Consider the following 24,749-nt stretch of genomic DNA (forward strand, 5'->3'; position numbering starts at 1 on the left):
AGCTCCTGTAGGCTGCACCAGTGCAGGAGACAGAGCTCCTGTAGGCTGCACCAGTGCAGGAGACAGCTGCTGTAGGCTGCACTAGTGCAGGAGACAGAGCTCCTGTAGGCTGCACCAGTGCAGGAGACAGCTGCTGTAGGCTCTAGCCATGTTCTTTATACTGTATGGAGTTAAAACAAACATAACGGTTAAGTGTAGAGATGACAGCACTTAGAACTCAGTGACGTCATGATGTCATACCAGCGATTCTGATCCTTATAACAGAGATATGTCAGCGCCACACTCTACAGAGGTATCTGTGAGAGGAAACTTTCCAAGTAATCTCTCTGGCAGCTGATCCACCACCACACATTGGGTTCTTACTGACATTGCATGCATGTGAGGCAGGTGACTATGTGGAGGTCAGGGGACAACCTGCCAGAGTCCATTCTCTCCTCCCACCATATGGACTCCAAACCTCTGCCCACAGAGCCATTTTGTCAGAGAGGGAGGTAATGTTATATATAATGCATGCAGGCTTCAGTGTCTGGGTGACCTGAAGTATACAACCTCCCACTGAGATTGAGACAATCTGCAAGTCTGTGACTACTAATGAGGCTGAACCCAGTTAGTAAAGCAGTAATTCTCAACCTGTGGGTCACAACCCCTTTGGGGTTCAAACAATCCTTACACAGGCGTCACGAAAGACCATCACAAAACACAGATATGTATGTTATGATTCATAACAGCAGCAAAATTACAGCTACGAAGTAGCAACAAAAATAATTTTGAGTTTGGGGTCACCACAACAAGAGGAATTGGGTTAAATAAAGGGTTGCTGCATTAGAAAGGTTAAAAACCACTGCCCTAGAATGTGAGGGACTTTTTTTAATTTAAATTTTTTCACAGAATATATTTTGATTATGTTTTCCTGTCCATCAACTGCTACACCCTGCCCACCTCTCCATACCTAGCCAATTTCATGTTCACTCTTTCTTTAACCCATCCCTCACTCCTTCAATACCCTCCAAAACCAAGTAAGTCGAAAAATGCAAAACAAAAAGTTCACATAAAAATGATAGATAGATAATAGATAGATAGATAGATAGATAGATAGATAGATAGATAGATAGATACATACATACATAGATAGATAGATAGGCCAACTGACCATTAATTTCATTTTGCGTTGGCAACTATTCCTGGGCACGGGGCCCGCCATAGAGCACGGCTGGTATACCCAGTGACACTCCACTACAGAAAACTGATTTTTCCTTTCCCAGCAGGTATCAGCTGTGAACAGCTTCTAAGTTAGGGATTGGGCTTTGCATCCGCTTCCTGGAGTGTCCTCTCGAGGGCTTCCCTGCTGTGTCTATCAATCCTGTGTGTACATAGCCCAGATACATATCCTCGGAAGGTCTTTATTTAATGTTGACAGAATTTATTATCTTTTCTTTCCCATCCCATAACATGTCCTGTGGGCTGACAGGCCTGGCCACAGGTGTGCCCAAAGCAAGCAGCCCAGGGCTTTGGTTGTGTCTCACTAAATAAAGCCTGCATCGTGGCTCCAGCAAGGCTTCTTGTCCTCTTTCTGTTGGCGACTCTGGCTCTGGCTGTGTATGTCCCTCACAGAGATCAAAGCTGAGAACTAAAGTTCAAATACTACAGCATCCATGAGAATCACCTTTTGAAACTGAATCCTACTTAAGGGGGACACCCGCTCCCCTATCTTACAAGACAGTTCACCACTCACAGTTCTTATCCTCCTAGATACTCTACACTTGCAGAGCCACTTCTGTGACTGCTTCTGCCTATTGTTGCCATTTGTAACACAAGTCTCAAGCCTGGCCAATCGCACCACAACGTTCTACTTTTCAACGAGCTGATCTTTGGATGTTTTGGTTTTTTTCTTTTTCGGTCTTTATTTGTTTCTGTCCCCACCTTTTCCAGGGGGTAGACTCCAGAAAGATGCTGATAGAGGCAGTCACAGGCCTCTCTTGACTTGCTGCTGAGTGCAAGAGACAGCTTCAACATTTTACCATGAAGAGGTAGACACTGGCTACGGCTAGAGGAGCCTCCTCCACTCCCATTCACCGGCCTTTCCGTGAATATAGGCTGACACCTCTCCGAAGCTTTCTTCACTATACTAAGGTAAACATAGGGTTTTATTTTAACTGCCTAATGTCGTGAATTCAATTTAGCTTTCCCAATGGAAACCACCCTTAAAATCCACACTCATGAAGCGTGCCTTGCCTAGCCTGTCACTCTTCTTGTATGTCAATCCTGTTCCTTGTATAGCTGCTTTCCTAAAACGCACCAGGTTTCTTAGCCATTGCGAATGCCTGGCTATATATTTATTATCTGTAGGTTTTTTTCTCTTGTGGCATGAACTTAAGGTTGAGAACATCCCTCAAGTGTTTGACAAATCTCATGAAACTGGACATAGAGTCTCAGGTAACTCTCTCAGCTTCTCCTGTGACTCACGACCCCACCCAGCTCCTTTTCGGTCTGTAAGTCGTGGTTCTTGAGGCTCTGTGTATCTTGTTTCTAACTGACTTGTACTGTGAACCAAGAACAATGTCTCTGTGTATCAATTTTGTGAAAAATCTAACCAACTTTAGATTCTGGCTCGGCGTACTTTTACAAAGATCCTGCAAGAATAATGCGTACTCTCACGTAATTTAGGGTTGAGTCTGTTAGATCAAACTCGATAGCCAAGTTGTTCGGATCCCTACAGTTAAAAATAATTGATCAGTTTTTGTCCTTTTGGATTCACAGCAAAGTGAGGGAAGCATCAGCAATGTTAATCTTGCTAACACTGTCAGACTTGTCAATGTGTATCACTTTATTTCCTTTACAGACAGTACTGTTGGGAGCAGTAACTGACAGTGTTCTTTATCTTACAACGTTGACTGACACCATGCTGGCACACTGCCTGTCTTCCCTCGGTTATTAGGTTTTTCTTTCATTTTGTTTTTCTGAGGTAGAGGTTTGGTGGGCTGGCCTCAACTTTATTCTGTAACCTGGCTGCCCTACGTACAATCCTCCTGCCTCATGCAGCCTCTGCGTGTCAACACTACAGGTGTGTACCACCTTGCCTAACTATTGATTAATAATTTACTAGTCAAAAATTTAAAGAGAGGAGAGAAAAGAGGAAGAGTGAGTGTGTGTGTGTGTGTGTGTGTGTGTGCGCGAACTCGCGCACATGTGTACAGGTGTTCATGTGTGTACATGTGTTTGGAGGCCAGAGGTCAACAATAGGGTATCTTCCTCAATCACTGCCCCCCTTACTCTCTGAATCAGTCTGTGACTGAGCCTGGAGCTGCCAATTAGGCTGGGCTGGCAGTGCTGCGATCACAGGTGTGCACGAGCCCAGCACCCAGCTTTTCACATGTGTTCTGGGGGATCAAACTGACCGAGCCATCTGACCTGACATAGTGCTCACGCAATGACAGCTCATGGTGCTCTAGCTATGATTTGGCCACAGCACATGAAGACAACCATGACATAATGGCCACCCTCAGCAGATGGAGGTGAACATGGCTGTGCTTACCAATGTCATTGATCACTGCTCGGATCTTGGAGACAAAGGGACCGACTTCACTGGAATGCATCTTGGCTCGTTCCTTAAGGTCAGCACCTGCAAGGCATTGTACTCAAATGAGATTGTAACATAAGGACAATTGTAAAGCAAAAAATTAGATTTTACTAATGCCGTGTGATGGCTCATAGAATTTGTACGCTGCATTTCCTCCCCACTGGTGACTGTCGGAAAGAAGAAAAGGCCTGGTTGTCCGTGCTGATCACGTGATCCACAGCAGCATCCTGCGGCTTTCTCTTCCCGGCCCTTCCATGCCCAGAGGAAGACCATGTCATACCCACTGACCAGTGTTGCTCTAGTAAGAACTTACAGACTCATTTATTCACTAAGACGTTACAAACACAGTACTGTCACAGATGGCTTCAGACTGGTGCCGGCACCTGCACCTTACAGGATCACTGGAGATCTTCCCACCTCCACTCATGGATGTAATGCCAAAGTGGTGAAAATGGTCAAGAACAATGAAATCACCATGGTGACTGCAAATCCACCCTGAGACGTGCTGGCTTCAAGCCAAGGGATGAGGTCGTAATTATGACTTTATCACAGAACACTAGGCTTCAAGCTGAGAAAAATGGACTTGAGCTCCTTAAAGGGTGACTCGCTTTGAGTTCAAGACAGGGTTTCACCAAAAGCTGTCCCATTGAAACAAACAAACTAAGCACACAGGCACTGACGTGGCTGTTCCTCTCTGCTTAATTCACTGTAGACTACTGACTATGCATAGTCATACCCAGGGGACGCTAAGCACACGCACACCTTCCCTAGGGAGAATTAGAATCAGCCCAGCACAGGCCTCCTAATCCACGGGCTCTCAGGGGCACATGCCTCTGAAATCTCAGACAGACCGTTGAAAGCACGGGCAACCGGATGTAGCTCAGCAAAAGGACACGGGGAAACTGGGAACAGTTAAACAGCACCAACAGACGGCTAACAGAGCTAGAACATGCTCTTCCAAAAGGGACTTAAATAAAACAATCAGAAGTACAAATGTGGATGAATCTGCTGAAGGAAAAACATAGTTACAGAAAGATACTCAGCATGGCAACCAGCCACAAAGCAAAGGAGAATGCATGGGATGTCATACGACTAAAGAAATCGGGGCAGCAAAGAAGCCATCGGCAGAGCAGAGGACAGCCTGTAGAATGCAGGGAAGCAGGTACCAGTCCGTCACACCTGGGCCATGAGCACACAGAAAGCCCAACCCAACCGCAAGATAAGAGCTGGATGATGAAGGATGGGAACGGAGAGTTCGTTCTCTCTTCCGTGTGTGGGGACAGAAGCAGGGGAGCAGAAGTGTGCACAGTGTGGGAGGTGCACCTGTGCACGCACGCGTGAAGGTCAGAGACTGACCATGGGTGTCTTTCCCTGATGCATCCCATCTTCTGTTGTGTGATAGTGTCTCTCACCTAACCTGGAACTCACTGATGGGATGGACTGGGTGGCAGTCAGCTCTTGGCATCCTCCTGCCTCCACAACCCCAGTACTAGAATAACAACGCCATCTCCATGCTCAGCTTTTCCTATGGGTGCCAAGGATCCAACCTTGAAAGTCCTAGTGTTTGTGAAGCATGCAAGTCACCCACCGAGTCATCTCAGGCTGTGGCGGGCAAGGGTGGTAAAGGACAACATACAATTAGCCAACAACTTGAGATCACCAATATCACCTCGGAAAAGACAAATGAATGCCAGTTTGTAAGCCCAGCACTCTGAAGCAGGGGGATGAGGAGTTCAAGGCTAGTCTGGGCAGCATGGCAAGACCCTGCCTCACAAAAAAAGAGCAAGAGGGTTGTAGAGAAGAGGGATCCCTTGAACTCTGTCAGTGAAAACGAGCACTAATATACCCGTATGGAAAGTGTGTGGAAGGGTCTCAAGAGAAGCACCATACGATACCACAATCCCACTAGTGGCCACTCCTAATGCAGAGCTGGGGTCACACTGTTACCTACACCCAAACACGGTCTAAAAACAAGCAAAGGCTAGGAAGACAGCTCAGGCAGGACAGTGCTTGCTGCAAGCTTGAAAACCTGACTTTGAGCCCCAGGCCCCATGTTTTTGGTTTTGTGAGTGGTGTGTATGTGGTTGTAAGTCCACTGTGCAGGCAATGGCAGCTAGATCCCTGGGGCTTACTGGCCAGTTGAGTCTACTAGTGCTAGTTCTGGCCAGGGAGAGACCTTGTCTCAAAAAAGTACGGTGGACACTGGCTAAGGAGTGACACTGAAGGTTGTCCCCCTCCTCCCCCTACCTCCTCTCTCTCTGTGTCTCTGTGTCTCTGTGTCTGTCTCTCACGCTCTCTCTCTCTCTCTCTCTCTCACACACACACATTTAAAAAGCATTGAGCTTTGATGCTTCTGTTATAACCATTTTGTGCTATCACGAATCATGCTCAGGTAAGACAGAATTTATCTTGATGCAATGTTGAAAGGAGACCAATTAATAGGTGTACCAGAGCCTGCAAATGTTCTAGAGATGAGACACAAACCTCCCAATTTTAAGTTGAAAGCCAGGCTGGAGAGACGGATCAACAGTTAAGAGCACTTATTACTCTTCTGAGGACCTGGACTTGGGTCCCAACACTTAAATGTTGGCTCACAACTGCTGGCTCATAACTCTAGTTCCAGGGAATCCAATGCTATCTTCTAGCCTCTGTGGGTACCAAGCATGCTTGCGGTACACATACATAGGTGCAGGGAACAAAACCTCATAAAACAAAATTAAATGTTTTTAAAAGACCAGAAATGATTAACGTTAGTGGGAAAGCCATACCTAATGCCAAAATGGGAGGGAAGCTGGCCGTCTGCATCAGTCAGCCCAAGCTACAAGTGCAAAGGAGAAGTTACTTGAGATACCAAAAAGCAAAATGCATTACTGAACATACAGAGAAAGTTCTAGTGGTCTGGACAAAAGATCAAAGCAAGCACAGCATTCCCTTTGGCTGAGTCACAAACCACAGCTGGCCCCTTACTCTCCTCAGTTCTGGGAAGACCGAGGAAGCCACAAAACAAAGACTTGAACGAGCAAATCTAAAGCAACTAAAAACTCATAAAGCAGCCAAAAGGGCCAGGGAATGCCTTACATTTGAACTGGGTCACCCAGCCCTCCTTCAACAACCATAGGAGCTAACTCGACCGTCTTTATACCTGGACACCTTCCTTCCTCATTACATTGTAATTCTTCATGGAGAAAGTAAGTATAAAGATTTATCAGACATGGTTGAGGCAGCCCTGCCCGGAGCACACACCCATCCCCATGGTACAGTCACAGATGAACCTGCCGACCCCTCATAACCCCTCATAACCCCGTGCGTGCTTTATATCCTAAACTGCATTGTTTGCGGCGTTAACAAACTTACCTCAGATTGATAAAACTACACATATTTATCACGATGTTCTAAAACACATAACCAATATAGAATGGGTTATTAACTCAAGTTCATTAATAAGAATGTCACCCAACGGCAGTGGTTTAGGGGTGAGAGGATTAACAGTCACGTGCTCATGGGGAGTTTTCCAGGGATACACACTACGAGGCTTTACCCCCAGGATGGGCCATGGGATCTCTTAGGAAGTCAAGTCATTGAAAGGAAACCCTTGAAGGAACCTCCTCTCCTTCCTGACCGAGAAGTGACTACCCTGCCCACGTGCTCCTGTTGCCTGCCCACCGCCCAACCCAACTGGGCCAACCAGTCATGTATTGAAAACTTCCAAAGCTCTGGGCCAGACTAATTCTTTCTCTTCACAAACTGGTTATCTCAGGATATGTTACAGTGACAGAGGCTGGCTAAGGCAGCAGCCACCATTCTACCTCAGACACGGTGGGTTCTTTGCCAAGCCACTTTAGTACAGTGACTGCCACACAAAGCAAACTGCTTGGGTGTTTGTTTTGTTTGGTTTAGTTTGGTTTGGTTTGGTTTGGTTTGGTTTGGTTTGGTTTGGTTTGGTTTGGTTTTTCAAGACAGGGTTTCTCTGTGTAGCCCCGGGTGTCCTGGAACTCACTCTGTAGACCAGGCTAGCCTCGAACTCTCAAACTCAGAAATCCGCCTGCCTCTGCCTCCCAAGTGCTGGGATTAAAGGCGTGCGCCACCACCACCCGGCTTGGCTTGCTTGGGTGGTTTTAATTTCCTGGCACATAAAAAAAAAAAAAAAAAAAGCTCCATTCAACTCTGTAGTACATTAAGCAAGCAAGGGCATTGAGTCTCAATGCAGAGGGTAGAGGGAGCCCTGAATGAGTGCAGTCCTGACAGAACTAGGTTTGTTGACATGCTGTGGCCAAGGTGCAGACTCCAAGACCTTGGCCCCATGGGACGAGGCTCATGAGGAACGGCAACAACTGACCAGTGCAGCAAAGACTAACAGTGCAGCTTCCTCCACCTGGATACGGATAACCGGAGACTGTCCACCTTCAGACTCCCACCTACACTAGCTAATCCCACAATGCCCAGGGCCCTGCCAGTGGCCCCACTTGACATAACCGCCCGAGCCTTCAACCACTCCTCCCGCCTTCGACCTTGCTGAGCACCTATAGCTGCAAACTCAGCAAACGGCAGCTGCCCGTGGTCAGGGTTTCCTTTTAGAGAAAGGGTCTCAGAGTGTAGCACTGGCTGGCCAGGGACTCACTGTGTAGACCAGGCTGATCCGCAGTTTGTGTTGATACCCTTGACTGTTTCCTTTCTTAAAGGCACTCTGAAGTTCTTCTCCTTCACGAGTCCTGCCTGCAGGGTTCTCTTTCCAGCACTCACCACAGCACAAGTCTTCCCAAATGGGGTCTTTTCAAGCCTTGCTACTGCCTTCATAACTAAGGCCTGAAGCTTGTGCGGCTGTGTCAGCAACATCACCAACAGTCAACCTCACCTCCAGTTCCCCAAACATGCAATCTAATTTTAGATGCTTTCAAGGTGGCGCCTTTAAAAATACACAAGGACAAAGAATGGCTAACAGCACAGAGTCAGAGGTCACCACTCTGGGACACAGTGATCTACTAGTTCATGGGTAAAAGCGCTTGCTGGGCCAGCAGGACAACCCAAGTTCCATTCTAGAGCCCACGTGGAAGCAGAGAACCGACTAACTTCTAGAAGTGAGCCACAAACACACTCCGTGGCACATGCATACCAGTTCTCTCTCTCTTCCTCTCTCTCTCTCTCTCTCAATCAATCTCTCTCTCTCTCTCCCTCCCTCCTTCCCTCCCTCCCTCCCTCTCTCTCTCTCTTACACACACACACACACATACACACACACACACACACACACACACACACACAGTTCCAGAACTTGAAGTTGCTGATTCACATAGTAAGAAAGCCTCAAAATACATCAGGTCAGGAAGAAAGTGACAATGTTCCATCACTGCCTGCAGACTTTTAACAGCCCTCTCTCAGACACCGATACATCTAGTTCCTGTATGAGAAACAGAGGCAAAGGGACAGAAAGCAATGGGATAACAGGGGCCTGCTGTGATGTGGTGCCTGCTGTCCCTGCAGGAAGTGTGAAGGTGATGCTGGGCCCCTCAGCTGAGAGCCTGCCCTCAGGCTCATTCAGGGACTGCAGAGCAAAGATCCTGGAAGAGAGGCATTCCCCCTGCGGAGCTGCTACCAGCACAGTGGCACAGCAGTCCCCAGCCTGGGTTCCCCACAGAGCAGTCACAATACCACAGCAGCTTACAACTGTCCTGACATGATCAGGCTTGGAAACCTTCCCTCATAACCGCTCACATTTTTTTTTTGCCAGTAAACATGTACTAAAGTGTTATTAAATTCCCTGTAGCTTTAAATAAAATGAGTTGTTCCTGATTGAATTTCATTCCCAGCACTATTAGTACAGCTGACCACGTCATACATAAACTACAAACCTAATAGCTATTAAGGACTAAGTATAAAATTGTATTTTAAGTGTATCTCGTTCAGGATCGTCTCCCATCTTCCCATAATTTCCCATCTTCCTTGGTCTCACTAGCTCATGTATCCTTGTATGGAAACCATTTCTCCCTAGAATAGGGTAGGGTTTGCTTTCAATTTGACTCATGCTGAGAAAAACATTCCACAGTAAGCGGGAAGGAGTTTTATTACAGCAGGATCACTCAACTGACTGCTGGGGAAATAATCACACAACAATCAAGAAATATCTGACAGCAAGCTTCAGCTCCACTCCACAGCCTGCAAGTGGCGCTGAGGAAAAAAAAAAAAAAAAAAAAAAAAACTAGAAATCATCGCAATAAGTTACCAATGGATGAAGGGTCCAATGCCATACTTCTATAGGCCCCTCTCAAGGGAACTCAAAGGCTTTCTGTTTCCCTGAAGTAAAGGACAGACTGGGGCTGACGGTCCTTTGTGCAAGAGGGGAAACTCAGACAGGAACATCCCAACCCTGTACTCCACTGAGAAACCAGGGAAGTTTTAGGAAAAGACCACAAAGGAGCCACGCCTTCGTGTTGCTTGGCAACAGAATTGAAACCACTGCTCCTAGAAGGGGTTGGGGGGTTGGTTCTTGAGACTAAGGAAGTAAACAAAATTTATAAGGCTCAGAAACTTCCTAGAGTCATCAGGTCCCTTCCCAACATGACAGGAGCTTCATACTCAAGACAGGCTTTCTTCTGAGCTTTTGAGACAGTGTCTCCTATAGCCCAGGCTGGCCTCTGATGTGCTATGTCCCAAGGACGACCTCCTATCTCCACCTCCCAAGCCCTGGGCTTACAGGAATGCCCCACAAGACTGAAAGCAAAGCTTTGCGCCTGGCAAACAAGCATTCTACCAAGCCTGCCATGGCCCCACCCGGCCTGGCCCTCAAACTGGGCCCTCAAGCAGAGTTTTGAGTAGGAACTTCCAAGCTGTCTTCTTCCCACCTCATCCCCCTCTGTGCCCCCATTTCCTTACTTTTGTTGTTTACTAGGTCGTGTCCACAAATGTGAACATGACGCCCCAACTCCTAGGCCACTCTGGGTCAGCCCTGGTTCGCTAATCCAGCTCAGCCTCAAGGCTCCAGACATGCAAGTGTGAGGCATAGAGCAAGTGTGAGGCATAGAAGCCTCGGCCTTTCAGACAGACTCAGAGTCACTGGCTTCTGGTGACGGATCACTTGTGAGGCTTTTTTTCTGCTGCAGGATGTTGTGAGTTCATCGCCATCCAGAGGAGAATTGAACAGTGATAACCTGCTTCTACTCAAGAGCTACCCCGTTCTAAGCATGTGACCTTTACACAGCAGAGCCTGTGCTCACAAATGCCCCTCCTCCACAGCCTCAACCAAGCCTGCCCAGGAGCTGCCAGGAGCAAGGGCCACCCTCCCAGGCTAAAGACATTTTCAGACAAGAGATTGTCATTGAAATTAAATGTTGGTATACAATCTCCAAGAACACTGAGGGACTTTAACCCTTTAGGAACCTTGTAAACAGAGGGTGTGGGAAGATGGCACTAGTGAGCAACAGAAAACACTGGGACGGTAGCCACAGGAAGAAACAGCAAATGCTACCTTGTTTGTCTTTTTTTCTTGCAGCTGAGTTCAAACTCAGGGCCTTCCACTTGCTAGCCAAGCACTCTACCACTGAGCTAAACAAATCCCCAGTCCCAGAAAGAGCAAGTGTTAGAATGATGGCCTTGCAGCAGAGAGGTCCAGGTCTGCTCTCCAAAGGCCTGCTCTACTATGACGTAGCAGTCATACACATTTTTATAGGAAACTTTTTGCTACATAAACTCTCATAATGCTCACAAAAAGGGTGGAGGAGGATGCAACCTTGATCTGTGAGGGCCTAAACACTAGGCTAGTTATCACAGGAAATGTATAGACAGTCTGGGGGTGGGGGAGGGAGAGGGAGAGGGAGAGGGAGAGGGAGAGGGAGAGGGAGAGGGAGAAGCTAAGGAGTGAGGCTCTGAACAGCAGGGCTTGGTGGTTTACCAGGCCCCAGCAAAGCTTTCAGTGAACAAGCTGCCTGAACCTCCTCTAGGACAAACACTGCTTGGACGATAATTAAGCATAAAATTACCAATTAAAAAGCTGGCTAAGTAGATCTTGAGGCAGCCCCCAGCTGGAGCAAAGGGCAGTTGTGACGCAGGATTCCACCAGAATTCTCTTCAATTTTCCTCAGACTCTCTCACCTTCTGCTCCTGTCCAGCACCTAATCCCTGCTGTCCTACTTCAGGGTCCCCTTCCTCATAGGGTGAAGGATTCCATCCACATGCACGCTGACCAGGGCTCCTCCGGAGACAGTCCCACTCATCCTATTCTCACGAGGGTCACCCATAGTTCTGGGAACTCACATACAACGGTTTCCAGAGTGTACTACTACCTGACGTAAGCAAGGGTGACTAAGCAAGGGTGGGAGACCAGCCTCACACAGTAAGATGGATATAAAGTGGTATTTTTATTATTTTCAACTATGGTAGGTATACGTGAGGTGAGTGCATACTTCCACAGACCTACAGGCTGGCGCTGAGTGCTGGGAACCAAACTCGGGTCCCCTGCAACTGCAGTAAGTGTTCTTAACTTCTGAGCCATCTCTCCAGCATCGGTGAACTTTTACAGAAGGAAAAGGAGTAGTTAGGTGAGTCAGGCACACCACTGAGGACTGAAGTGGAAACTTAAGGGTTCTTTGGAAAGTTGGTTGGATGGTGTTTTGCTGGGGCAGACAAGTGAAGGAATGTTTCACTGAGGCAGACACAGGAGAGAGGATGTTCTGCTAAAGCAAGCACGTGAAAGGACACATGATGAAGAATCCTTTGCTAACAACATGCATATATTGGTCTGCCTTACACTGTGTAGTTGAGCTGCGCTTGTCGGGAGGCCATAGAAAAAAAGTGAACTGAACTGCCAATTTCAAGATTTCTGGACAACACCAACAGGAGCTGCTTCAAAGAACCATTTCTAAAAAGGTCCACTTCCCCGTATCCTTCCTCTTCCACTACCTCTGGTGGGTGGTGGGCTACAAGGGAGGTTAAAGCATTTAAAAAGCATCATTAAAAAAAGGTTTGAAAAAATTAAAGTTACAGAGGCCGGAAGATCTGAGGCAAGCATGCTCCAAGCGCTGGGTGCACTGAGTCTGGGAAGGGAATGAGCTTTGCCTGGCGGAGAATGAGGGCTGTGGGGCAGTGGTGACAGAGGACGACAACACAGGGCAGAGAGGGTGTGGCCAGGGCAGATGAAACCTATCACGCTTGGTGTCAGTTGCCCAGCTGTTACTAGGAAAGTGACCACAGACAAGACACATCTGCCACTATCGATAGGTGGGTGTCTTAGTTAGGGTGTTACTGCTGTGAAGATACACCATGACCAAGGCAAGTCTTATAAGGACAACATTTAGTTGGGGCTGGCTTACAGGTTCAGAGGTTCAGTCCATTATTATCAAGGAGGAAGCATGGCAGCATCCAGGCAGGTATGGTGCAGGAGGAGCTGAGAGTTCTACATCTTCATCTGAAGACTGCTAGAAGACTGGCTTCAAAGCAGCTAGGATGAGGGTCTTAAAGCCCATGCCCACAGTGACACACCTACACTAACAAGGCCACACCTACAAATAATGCACTCCATGGGCCAGGTATCTACAGTGGACACACCCCAATCTGTCTTGGCAGGCCTGTGATTCTGGAGGCACCAGGGTGGACTAAGTGTCTATGTTCCTCCCAGTGTCTGAAGACTGACTCTTTCTGTGGGCTTGCGCCTACTACGTGCATGACTGATTTCTGGCTCCCAGTGTCATTTCTCGGTGTGAAAGTCCCCCTTCCTCCACCTAATGGGGGACACTGTATCATCCACAGGCCCAGTGAACGGAGCAGGAAAATCTCCACACCACATGATCTGTGACTTCCCTCTGCCAAGCCTCCTGTGCCATGATAAGTGCAGCAGGTCAGTAACTCGGCAGGTCTGGGCCCTCAGCTAGCCTCCCAGACAGTGTTGATGGGCAGGCGCAGTGCTCTGAGATCAATCGCTTGGGTTGTGTGCAGAAAGTGCTGAGTGGCCAGGTGGAAGGCAAGATGAGCCAACAACGTCATTACTAACGGGTATTTCCTATGTGCTAAGAAAACGGTATGTACAAAATCTAGGACAGTATTTCGGTCCGTTTGCTGAAGTGGAAACAGAGTTAGAAGCTAATGACAGCCAATCAATTACTTCCTTGGAACCGACAGGAGTCCTGACTTAATGGAATCCTGGCACGGTCAAAAGAAGAGAGTGCAGGCGCATAACCATGAAAAGGTCACACAAGAAAAGAAGATCAAATGTAAGATCTGAGCTTCTGCCTAAGAGAAATGAAAGACTGAGTCCCAAGCACACAGGGACGTAAGACACTGAGACAGAAAAGGAAAAAGCAAATCAGCGAAACGAAGAGCTAGCTTTTAAAAGGATAGATGAGACGGTTACTTTGTCAGCATTTTAAGAGAGGGGGAAAAAAAGAAAAAAGTTATAAAGAATTTTAAAAAGCTGGGCAATCGCAGCACTTGGGAAGCTGAGGCAGGAGGATGGAAAGTTAAAGGCCAGGCAGATGTACAGGTGAAGACCTCGAGGGGGGCTGAGCGCAGTGGTGATGCTGTAGGCCTGCTGCTGGGGAAGAGGCCACAGGACAGTTGTGAAGCAAAGGACAGCCTGTTCTGCACACGGCCTGTCTCAAACTAAGATACAACACAAAACTGTTGGGATGCTGACACTCCTAACGGCAGACTCCACAGACACGAAAAGTACAAGGGGCAGGGGAGCAGCTCGATGCTAACAAATTTGATTTCCTATTTAAGAAAAAAGAATGACAAATTACAAAACTGTCCCAGAAGAAGCAGGTAAGTGGGCTGGCACTGCATCATTATACCACTAAGTTCATAGTTCATACCTTCCCACCAAGGAAGCCCAGAGGCCAGCTGGCTTCCTCGATAAGTTTACTCACCCGCTAAGAATTAATACAAATTCTATACACACATTTCCAGAAAGCCAGAAGTCAGAGTTCTTAAGAGCCCAACATGACCCCAACACTCAAGAGAGTAACTGTCCTAGTGGAGCTAACTGAAGACTTCCTCATTTAGCAAATCAGAGACTCACAGGCTGCTCATATGCAAAAAGAATGCACTATGACCAAGAGGCTTGGTCCAGGGATACCAAGTTCTTTAACATGTGATACCAAGTTCTTTCACATTGTCATCAGTAACTTAACATGTTAACTGGCAGAAAGGATAAACACACAACTGTCGTAAAGATTTTGACAAATTCAACTCACGCTAATGAGGTTTTTGTGGTTTTGTTTTTATTTTAATCTCTAGGAAACGGAGGTCTAGAAAAATCTTTTTGACGTCATCAGCTGCGAGTTGGCTGGTGCTGAACCAATGCTTTCCGTGGAGGTGAGGCAGGACCAGGCCAGGTCTTACCACTGTTGACTCAACCTGCTCCAAAGTCCAACTCATGAAGTGAGCATGGAAGGCAAAGACGCTGGAAAACAGCTCACTTGCAGATACTGCGACCATGGAAGCACATGCTCTAGGGAACTTTCTCCAAGTATGGGCTCCTAACCCCAAAGCAGGACATCAAGGAAACCTGCTGTACTGCCTGCCACGTACTAGGAATAAAAATCAGAAGTGAAATTAAAAAGAACCCCACCTACATCAGCATCAAACACGAGACACTTGAGAATAAGTCCAGCTAAACAACCGCTCCCCAAGGCTCACATCTGGGGACGTGGGTCCCCGAGTGATCGTACTTGGGGATGCTGGACATTTGTGAGAAGAGCCTAGGAGATATGGAACACTTGGGGTGCAGGAGTGTTACCTTCCAAAAAACCAAACAGTTCTCATGGAACCAGTGAGTTTCAGGGAGAGTAGCCACTGGCAAGCTTGGTGGCTCTAACCAGCTCTCAGGTTCCCTGTCACTCCTGTGTACTTAGGCCACTGTAATATCATCCACCAGCAGGCAATACAACCAGGAGCCTTCACCAGAGATCACACCTGAAGGTGCTGCCAGATCTCTGACTTTCGGCTTTCAAAACTAAATAAACTTCTTTTCCTTACACAGAATACAATCTCACATCTCAGGTGTTTTGTTATAGCACCAGAATAAACTAATACGATGTCCCCAATCTAGCACAGTAACTGAGGCAGTATAGTGCTGTGTAAACCCATGTTTACTAATGGAGCAAAGAGAATGACTCAACACAGAGCACCTGATGATTTTGGTGAAGTCCCTCAATAACTCAATGGGAGAAAAAGTCATTTAAACAGATGGCTGCTAGAAAAATTCAATATGCAACAAATAAGTCAAATAAAGAGAAATAACAGCCGATATTATAGTGAAAGTTGTGTCTGGTTTTGATTCCAGGTTTCTGGTACAGAGTCCCAAACTTTGAATGCTTGAGTCAGGGTACCTTTTGTTATTCAAAGCAGCCCTTCCCAACCAAGTGGTACTTATGTGGATCACGTGACTCTCCTGGGTCAGGGCACTCTCCAGCACTGGACTGGTCACCAGAGAGTAAAGCTAGGATTAGAAGGTAAGAACTTTCAGCCCCACCCCCTCTCCACTGGATGGGCAGGGATGATGGACGGAGAGTGGGTGCTCAACACCAATGGGCAAGGACTTAACCCCCCTCCCTCACTATACATTAAGACCTCCATTGACACCTTTAAGCACCAGGACTCTCTGGTAAGAACATCTGGCGTTCTCAGGGCAGTGACAGGCCCAAAGAAGTCTCAGGAGGCTCTACAGCCTCACCCCCACTCCCACCTGCCCCACCCTAAGCAACCTCACTCTTCCTTGGTTAGTGACACTTCTGGCTTCTGTCGCTAGACTAAATTCTACACCAGATGCTCATGGCCGCCATACTGGGAACTGAAGCAAAGAGTGTGTTTATCGTCCCCTCACACTTCAACACTACATCACTAGATACACACAACCTAATTGCGGATATATTCTAGGCCCAGATCTTAGGAAAGCACCACGAGTCGGGAGTCACTTCTGGCTTCTGTGAGCTGTGACTTTGGAGCAGCCGCCAAAAAGGTGCAAATCAGAAACAAAGCTGGATGTCAACCTTGTGCTGAAGAGAAACTGTAACCAAAAGAAAAGAAAAAGCAAGCTGCTGAGCGGGGAAACACTTGCAAAGCATGCCAGGTAAGAGCAGGCAGCTGTTACAAACAGAGATCAGGAACCTCAACTCAGTAAGACGGCACTCTATAAAAATACGCAACATGAAGATGGTGGCACTCTGAGAAGCTGAGGCAGGGGAATCATGAGTTCAAGGCTAGCCTGAGCTACACAGAGAAACCATGCCTAAGCAGGCCAGAAGACAGCGAATGAAAAGAGGAGGTGGAAGCAGTGGGGAGTGGGGCGATGGGACAGGACAGGACATAAATGGAGAAAATATACCTGAATAGGCTCTGTGACAAACAGGCACAGGACAAGAGAGGTTTAGACTCATTAGAAAGATGCAGACTAAAGCCATACTCCCATGTACAGCAGGATGAACAGCTGTGCCCAGGGCATCCTCCCCCTCACTCACACACACTCACACTCTTGCTCATGCACACATAAATACACACTCTCTCTCTCACACACATACACACACTCACAATCTCTCTCATGCACACATAAACACTCTCTCTCCTCTCTCTTTCTCTCTCTCTCTCTCTCTCTCTCTCTCTCTCTCTCTCTCTCTCTCACACACATACACACACACACACTCAGCTTCTCAGTTTGGGGGTTCCTGTCCTGTTTGTGACCTGGCATCTAACTAAGAATAGTGCTTGGTTGGCCCAGTTGTAGAAGACCTAGCAACTCCACTCCTGAGTACTCACCCAAGAAAATAAAATCATATACCGACAAAGACTTGTCTGTGAATGTCACAGAAACCACTGAAGTTTCTATGTGAACCTTCCCTCCAAGATGTTCCACGCCCATCCCAGCCATGACACACTGAGCCACCACAGGCCTGACCAAGGGGCCACCAAGCATAGAACTGGATCCTCCAAACCTCTGAACCCAAATTAGCCTTTCCTCGTCCAGAGTTCATCACTCAGTTATCTCCTAACAGTGACTGGATGGTGCTGATGCAAATGGGGTCCTCACAAAACTAAACAGTGAAAACCTCGGTCAACTATCATGTGCTGAACAGAAAACCAGCAGCTCGACAGCAAAATGTAAATCACAGAAACTCACAGTCAAACAGCAAAGCATTATGGTAGATCAAACAGGCCAGACACAAAAGACCTACAATCTATCCTGCAGTGTTCCAAACACCTTTGTCTGAGGAGACAAAGTAGCCTTTTAAGGGCTGACTGTAAGAAAAAGAGATTTATGCAAATGAACATTCTGTATAGCATGGCTTAAAACATCAATTATGCACTTAAAAGTAGAAAATGTCATCACAAGTAATTCATATCCTCAATGAAATATTTAGCAATGTTTTATGTAAACCACTGTATGCAACACAAAACAGCAAAATAGCTCTCTGCCCCTTCACTCCTACAGAACTGACTTGTATAACACATCAGAGCAAAACCCCAAGACTCTGAAGCAATCTTTTAAATAGATTTCTTCATTAGTCAGAGGCTCCCACACTCTGTTCCCGTCATGACATCTGATCACACACCATTTAACAACGCGTGCTGACGGTTTTAGTGAGGAGGTCTTAGTCATAACACAATTTACTAGAATTCAAAAGCAGAAGCGAAACGACCTTTACTTTTTTGGGGAAAAAACCCACACTGGTATAATTCAGTGAAACACTCGATTTAGACTCCTGCACAGAGAAACGGCTGCTAAGAACTGGGTGTCATTTGTCCAGAAACTGCAACAGGCAGAAGTAAAGCTTGGTAAGTTTTCAGATTAGAACATTACGGTAAAACCACCACCACCTATTTACTACTTGGTGTTAGAACAGAGGTAAAAAGATAAACAGATGACCACAGGGACAAGCTACTGGCGGCTTCTACATGCCGTGCAGCCTGACCTAAAGGACTTTTCCATCATTTCATTAAAGGTGATATTACTAAAGCTAAACAGACCCTAAACATCTAGAAATAACAGACTTTAGAGGATGAATACATGTATAAAGAGGTGAACTTTAAAATCAAATACACAATTCCTATAAAGCATAGGGGACAAAGCCATGCAGGGCTGATCACACACACACACACACACACACACACACACACACACACACACACACTGTCCCCTGCAACATTCCAAAGGGATGAACCATGAGTCCAGAAGCTTGGCTCTAACCTATAAGGAACCACATCCTGGTCTGCAAAGCCACTAAGACAGTAAGCACACGGACTACAGGGAACTTGCGGGGTTGGAGGGCATTGCTCCTTTGAGATCTTAGAATAAAAGTCAAGGTCAAAAAAAACCCCTGAGGGTTGGACAGAACAACACTCGGGTACCTAGGGTATGGCACCTGCTGACCATAGGGAAGGTCCTGAGATACATCTGCAGGAGAAGAACAGCCTGGGTGGCAAAAGAATTCCTCATCAAGTGCCAACCCTTCGCCTCACGGCCTCTACATAACACAAGGGTCCAATCTCTGTAAGTCCTAGCTCGGTCTCAGCCTTTTCCTTCAGTGGTTTTAGAATTAGAGTAACCCAGGAGCTCAGCTACACCATAGGCACCGTTTCAGAGTACACTTATGCACTCTACACACCATTCAGTTAGTTACTTCAGAGACATGCTTAATACGATAAAAGGAAATCACCTTTTCAGGAAGTTTCAGGATAAATTACAAGCCCAACCCAAGGTCTGACTTGTAAACAGTCCACACAGCCGGAGTGACGCTAGGAGGGACAACTACCCTCTCTCTGCTGCCAGCATCCCACGCCGCCGCCACGGCACCACCTTTACCATAACTACCCACTGAACGTTCTCATCGGCACGCTGATCCTCTTGCACGTTTGTGCACTTTAGTAATACAATAGAAGAATTAAAAATGATCAAGTGTCTTTATTAGAGGAATGGAATGTAGGGTGAGACAAGACTTCTCTTTGTACACTTCTTCAAATACTATGCTCCAAAATGTATTATTTATATTTTGATTTAAAATGTAAGTAAAATATAGTTTCAATTCTACAGTGAGACTTAAATGGGAAGTCAAGCCCCTCCCGAACCCCTGCCAACCCCCCCACCCCTACAATCCAAGCGCCAATACTATGTAGGAATCCTTTTTGTGATGCAGGTAATAACTGCCTGCTTTCATGGTATTTGGGGAGAAAAGCAAGGAAAAAATAAACAAATGTCTACAGCTAGAAACCCTGTCAGTGAACAGGAACATGGTCTGAGACGTTCAGAGAATTACACAAGCCAACAGCCCCTAAAAACACGCTAAGGACAAATGCACTGTCTGGCTGAGGCAAATACATGCTGAGTCCCATTGCGATTTGTGTTCTGAGACCACGAAACGGGATTTTCAAAGACAGCTTCCAGTGCTCCAGAAACCTGAGGCAAGCCCACTCCAGATGCTTCCGAGTTTTCAGAAATGAACAAGATATCAGTAGACACAGATGTACAAAGACAACCTTTGGGGAACAGGGAGGGAGGACGAGAGCCTCTAGGGCACAGAGAGCTCCCCAAGGCTAGGCAGACAGGCATGAAGCTACAAGGCTTCGCTGCCTCCAGTTCTCCAGAACACAAAGCTAAGGCTTCTCAGGTGTGAGGTGCAGGCTGAATAACTAACAAACAGAGCCTGACCGAAATTAAGACTTTACATTATAGGCTTTGATTAGCTTACATAGTCTCTTAATTGAGTTTCTTTTATGACATAGAACTGTATTTCACACAAACACTAGCAGAGCTTCGGGGCTATCTCAAGTACATTTATGAAAAGGATGTCCTTTGGAGAAAAGCTGTGGATTAGGACAATAAGTAAATTGCCCCCAAAACTGTCTATAGTACAAACACTGAGTATTTAACAGAGTACAGAGGGAAAAACAAAACAAGAACCGCTTATGAATTAAAATGTGAACAAATACCCTGCCTATGCAAAAGTGTTAGCATACATAGGGCAGATACTAGATTAACTTGGGCTAACCAGGGCTAACTTAATGTAATGATGAGCACACGACACTATAGTTGCATAGCCTGTAACAGAAACAGCAGACTGTACCAAAACATTAAAGTCTCATCCCAACAATATCACACACAGAGATGCAGGACAAAGGGGAAGGTAGTTAGGAGGCCAGCCAGACTGGCAGACAGTACCAGTGGATGGCACGCTCACCTGAAGTACTTTGCCTCAGGTGAGCTCACTATCTCTGACAGAATAGTCCCCCCCCATCCCCACCTCCCAACAGCTGCCCTGCAGCTTTCCCCCTCCCCAAACCCCCAAAGGCCTCAGAGCCAGTCCCTGATAGCCCTCCACCCTGGACTGTCTGTAGCTGGTCCTGAAAGTCACAAAGAATCCTAACATTCTGGGAGTTCCTAGAAACCAGGGAGCTACAGTGTCCTGAGCACTGCAAGCCTCCTGAATCCACTAATCCTACAACCTCAGATTCAAGCGAGCAAGAAAACAGAAATGTCATCTGACCTCACGGATGCATTGCCTAAATGCTATGCAGCCTTGATGTTCACAGCTGTTATCATTGTCACCAGGCAATGCAAGTGACCCAGAGACCATTTAAAGTACCTGGGAAGAGGAAGTTGAATGCAAACACTATGCAGCTGTGTAAGACAACAGTCAGCATCCACATAGACTGGAATTCTGGGAAAGGGGGGAATCACAGGGAGAGATCCTAGAACCAGCCACTGGGGTACCAAGGGCCAAACACAGGGCTGCACTTTGTTAGACCACCCCATCAACCTGCCAGGGGCAGAAAGAGAACAGAAGCCTGTACTGGGAATACCATCCTCCCCATGTGAGGGCAGTATCCACCTTCTTGAATTACACACCCAGTAAAATGTTACCTTTTTAGGCATGCTGCATTTTAAGGAAGCAGTAAGACCTTACCAAAGCCAAAATGTAACTCATGTGCACTGAATGTGCCTAAATCCCATAAAAATCTACTGCGGTTCGGGGCAAGCAGAGGGCCAAATACCACGGTCACTATGTCTCCAAAAGAACTGTAAACATCCCACGGTCGCAGGCTGGCCCAGGGACGGCAGAGCCTTCTTAGTAAATAAACACTTATACTATGATTAAAACACTAGAGATGGTTCTCCTGAATGATTAGGGGAATTACCCCATTTATAGTGTACTGAAAAACTTAGTTTTATTACCCGGTTATTGGTAGTGATCGCCTAGGTTGTTTACCAGGAGAAACAGGGTCCTTCCTCACCGTGGCTCAGAAGCACTAACAAGTAAATCGCAAGAGAACAATCTTTAATGCTGGGGAAACGTGCCACTCGTGTGTAAAGGCTGTGACTCACAGGCACTCCCACGGGGGCTGGTGGTGGTAAGGCACTGACAGACCAACCTCCAAAGCTCAGGCCTGGACCTACGATGAGGCAGATGCTGATGTTCAAGAGTTTCCAAGCAATCAATGTACAAAGAACACTGTAGCCTGGGACCTGGTTTCTCCCCACTGAAGTGTCACAAGGATTGTTCATTTACCACAAATAACTATCTTAATGACCCTAAGCATTTTCTTTCAGCTTCTGAGACAATCCACATGTTGCAAGTGTCTTCCCAACACTAACAAGATAAGAGTGTTCTTTCCTTATGAAACGGAAAAGGAGACAAGGAGGAATTGCTGGTAATAGTTTAGACCACGGAAGATCTGAAGGGAGAATCGGGCACTTCGGAGGAAGCATCTGACCAGCCCACACTGTGACAGTAAGGTCCCTTACAGAAAGAAGCTGGGAAGAGAGCTCTCCTGGGGTTCTTCCAAAGGACCTAAGCTCAGCTCCCATCAAAGGCCTGTAGGTCCATCCCCAAGGGATCTAGCCACCTCCCCTCCCCTCCACAGGAACCCACGCATAAGACATACAGATCCACATATACACATGAAGAAAATAAATCTTAAGACAACAACACAAGATTATTTTACCTACCAGCACAGAATATCCCAGGGACTTCACTTCTGATGATAACGGTCCGGATTTTCTTATCCGACTTTAATGAATCCACAGCTTTTGATAACTAAATCACAGTAGGCAGGGCAAAAAAAAAAAAAGGAAAAAATTATATCAAAATCATATCAATAATATGTCTTAATACTAGAAGCAAAGAGCTTAATCGTCCACTCACCATTTTGAGAAGATTTTTACTGAGTGAATTTTTCCCATAAGCTCTGTTAATTCCAAGCACCACAATGCCTAATTAAGGAGGGAAAAGAAGTGCACACGTTTGGGTTAGTGGAGCGCTCAGAAGGCAGACTGCAGGTACAGATGATGACCCTGGCCCCTGACTGAGCTGCCCTCCTAGCCAAAGCCTCTTGCAAAGTCGGCCCTTTACTGTCACAGTTATAGCTTCCTTTTCAAAAGCAACTACTTCTATTTCTTTAATATGGTAGCTAATAACTTATCAGATTAAACTGGTGCTTAATAGTCTCTCTTCACTTTCAGAGGAGAATGTCAGCATCACAGGCCCTTCAATTCAAAGAACTCTGCAATGTTTTCCAGGTTTTAATCTCTGAGAAGACCAGGGAGGGCACAATTCACCATCATCCTTCCAGTGCAGGCCCCTTCCCCAGCTGCTCCTCCAGCTCCTGGCTCCTCTTAGCAGGGCCTCGGTGCATGCAGGCCTCTGCCCTGCCAGTCTTAGTACTTACTTCTGTGCCAGGCTTCCTCCTGACCTCTGCCCTGCTTCACTTACCCTAACAATACTCCTACCCAGATCTACAGGCAATGAGGACTTGGCCCAAATAAAACGAGGTTGGGTATCCTTCCCCTGAGACCTGGGCTCTCCCCACCCCCTCCCTCCCTGTCTTGTCAAACTCTCATCTAAATCAGGCTCAGCACCCCAGCTGCAGCAGGTCCCCGCACAGGATGCACCACTTGTGTAAAATCCTTTATTTACAAAACAACCGAACTCAATGGCCTTAACTATACCTCTGAGGGTCTATACACCCTGCACTCAACCTTCTCCCTAAGCACAAACTTGCACTGGGAACCAGAAGTGCCCTCTCCAGCACTGGGTGTGGGCCTTATCTGTTCCTGACTTAAATCAAGGCAAGATGCATACATCCAGATGGCCCTGGGGTGGAGAAAAGCTAGGAGGGCCTGAGGCTGTGACCGTTTGAAGGCCTACTGCAGTGACTGAGAGCAGTGACTGCAGTCAGCAGGGCCCACAGCCTTGGTTATACTAGCTCACCAATCCCACAGCAACCCGACAGGTAGCCAGCATCCGCCCAGTTATGCTACAGAGGTTACGGATGCGCTGAGGTTACGCTGCAGATGTTATGCTGTGGAGGTTAAGAATGTGCCATTATGGAGTAAGTGGCTCTCTGACTCCACACCTAAGTGGCTGCAGTACATCCGAGCTGCAGTTTCTATGTGAAAAAAAGTTAGTAGCTCAAGCCAGATGTGCTGACTTCACATGACAGTGCTCAGATGAGCACTAAATACACACCAATAACCTGGTGGCTCTGGTCAGGTTGATATGGCCTGAGGCAAAGGAAGATGGTCAGGAAAGGCTCCCCCAGGCACTGCTGAGAAGAGCCAGAGGAACAGCAGGTGAGAAAGTGGAAAGCATTGGGAAAGAGGCACGACTGCATTGAGACTTGCCGACAGCTCCTTAAGCACACCTCTAGGGGTGGCTGCGACCATCCCTGCCTGTCTATGAATTAACGAAGGGAATGAACTCATCCCTTGATGGAGTCTTAGTGTGATGGCATTATGGGAAAGTAGCAAAGGTGTGGGGGGAGGTGGGCCTGGCTGGAGGAGGGTCACTGAGGGTGGGGTTACTTCTTCCCTGGTCCCTTCCTGTCTTCTTTCTGTCTGCTCACAGTCCTCCATGAGGGAAACAGCTTCCTCCACCGTATATTCCTGCCAGCATAGTGTTCTGCTGAAATGCATGATGGGCTCAAACCACCACGGAATGAACCCTTCTGAAACCACTAGCCCCAAAATAACTCCTTCCTTGTTTACATTATCTCTGTACAATACATAAATTTTGACATAAAAGAAAAGTAAATAACACAGACACTGAATTCAGGGCAGAAGACACACAGGAGGAAGCACAAAGCAGCCACACAGAGAGCATGAAGGGAGGAAGAAAGAAGAGCGGTCAACTAAGTAAAGAAGTCGCCACAGGTCAGAAACGCCTGCAGGCCAAGATCAAAGTTCTATCTTTAGCCTAAG

The 24,749-nt window shown here is 46.9% G+C and overlaps 1 protein-coding gene across 1 annotated transcript in view; it reads right to left on the bottom strand.

The window, feature by feature from the left end:
* Auh (AU RNA binding methylglutaconyl-CoA hydratase) overlaps positions 1 to 24,749 on the bottom strand; it is a 97,972-nt gene that overhangs the window by 63,057 nt on the left and 10,166 nt on the right. The window contains exons 2-4 of the mRNA XM_028772125.1: positions 22,696 to 22,763; positions 22,500 to 22,587; positions 3,533 to 3,619 (exon numbers count right to left, since the gene is read on the bottom strand). Of these exons, the coding sequence (XP_028627958.1) occupies positions 3,533 to 3,619; positions 22,500 to 22,587; positions 22,696 to 22,763 (243 nt within the window). The remainder of the gene's footprint in view (positions 1 to 3,532; positions 3,620 to 22,499; positions 22,588 to 22,695; positions 22,764 to 24,749) is intronic.

Source organism: Grammomys surdaster, unplaced genomic scaffold (assembly GCF_004785775.1).
Source record: "Grammomys surdaster isolate TR1022 unplaced genomic scaffold, NIH_TR_1.0 211, whole genome shotgun sequence".
Classification (NCBI taxonomy): domain Eukaryota; kingdom Metazoa; phylum Chordata; class Mammalia; order Rodentia; family Muridae; genus Grammomys; species Grammomys surdaster.